The 1,208-nt window shown below is 19.5% G+C and overlaps 3 protein-coding genes across 3 annotated transcripts in view; 2 read left to right on the top strand and 1 right to left on the bottom strand.

Moving 5' to 3' along the window:
* The window catches only part of PRSY57_1023000 (hypothetical protein), a gene marked incomplete at both ends in the record, with an annotated part of 3,061 nt that extends 2,505 nt beyond the window's left edge, over nucleotides 1-556 (top strand). The window contains 2 exons of the mRNA XM_020114887.1: nucleotides 106-269; nucleotides 500-556. Of these exons, the coding sequence (XP_019970433.1) occupies nucleotides 106-269; nucleotides 500-556 (221 nt within the window). The remainder of the gene's footprint in view (nucleotides 1-105; nucleotides 270-499) is intronic.
* Nucleotides 557-601: 45 nt separating this feature from the next.
* On the top strand, nucleotides 602-895 carry PRSY57_1022900 (hypothetical protein; the record flags this gene model as incomplete). The annotated part of the gene is made up of 1 exon (XM_020114886.1): nucleotides 602-895. One exon carries the CDS (start codon nucleotides 602-604, stop codon nucleotides 893-895), a length of 294 nt encoding a protein of 97 aa, XP_019970432.1.
* A 28-nt stretch (nucleotides 896-923) lies between these two features.
* PRSY57_1022800 (HORMA domain protein, putative) overlaps nucleotides 924-1,208 on the bottom strand; it is a gene marked incomplete at both ends in the record, with an annotated part of 528 nt that continues 243 nt past the window's right edge. Inside the window, 2 exons of the mRNA XM_020114885.1 lie at nucleotides 924-956; nucleotides 1,108-1,184. Coding sequence (XP_019970431.1) covers nucleotides 924-956; nucleotides 1,108-1,184 — 110 coding nt within the window. Of the gene's footprint in view, nucleotides 957-1,107 lie in introns of the transcript that reaches the window.

Genomic DNA, 1,208 nt, shown 5'->3' with positions numbered 1-1,208 from the left:
TGATGTATTTTTTTTTTTTTTTTAATAATAATATAAAACATACAATTATATATCCATATATCACATATAAATTGTTTTATTTATCCATTCTTTTATTTTTTAAAGAAGAAAATAGCCAACTTGTGTATGAGTATCAAAGGGAAAGAGAGCAAGAAAGGAGGAAGCAAATGAGATTTGAAATAAATTTGGATAGAAAAGGAAACAATCAAAATAAACAGTTAAAGAATAAAAAAGTGAATAATAAAAATTTTAACACAAACCCGAAAGATGTAAGTCAACAAAATGTATAATATATGTATCAACAACCTATGTATCCATGTATTATTATGTATCTATTTAATATATATTAAACATATTTATGTATTTATAAAATGCTTATGTTAAATTTTATTTTCCATTAACGTGGATAAATGGAAAAATACATTTGAATACTTTAAGAATAATTCAAAGAATTTTTACATCCTTTTTTATTATTTTATTATTTTATTTTGAAATGCAGAAAAAGGAAAAGCGTGAAAACATATATACAATATTTGAAAAAAATTTATTTAAATAAAAAAAATTATAATATTTATATACTTTAAAAAAAAAAAAAAAAAAAATGATCACACAAAAACAGAAAGATAAAAAAAGGAATTTCAAAATATTGTTTGAAAGAAGAATTATTTTATCACATCAGAATGAAAAACATGTAGACAAATCTATGTATGCATTTTATGGAATATGTTTAATTATTTTTTCCGTATTTATTATTTTATTATCAACCATGTTTTTTTTTTTCAATATGCATCCTTATGCCTTATATTATTATATTATAACGGTTGGTACTATTCCGATTTATATTTTATACAAATATTTTACTTGGATATTTTTACAACTTTTCAAATATTCTTAAATGAACAAATACATTGTGTTCTCATGCATTATGTGATATTTTTTGGACTTTCTACGTATACCTGTAAATGTGGGTAAATACAAATATGTGTGAATAGTAAAATAGTAAGGATACGCAAAAGTTACTCTATGATACATATATATATATATATATATATATATATATATATATATATATATATATGTATATTTATTTATTTATTTATTTATTACCTGACATATATAATTTGGCTCATTATTATCAGATATGTTCATACTCTTTAGAATCTTTTTCTCATATACATCTAAATCTTAATATAATTAAAAAAAAAGAA

Source organism: Plasmodium reichenowi, chromosome 10 (assembly GCF_001601855.1).
Source record: "Plasmodium reichenowi strain SY57 chromosome 10, whole genome shotgun sequence".
Lineage (NCBI taxonomy): Eukaryota > Apicomplexa > Aconoidasida > Haemosporida > Plasmodiidae > Plasmodium > Plasmodium reichenowi.
This window is presented reverse-complemented; position numbering and strand designations above follow the sequence as displayed.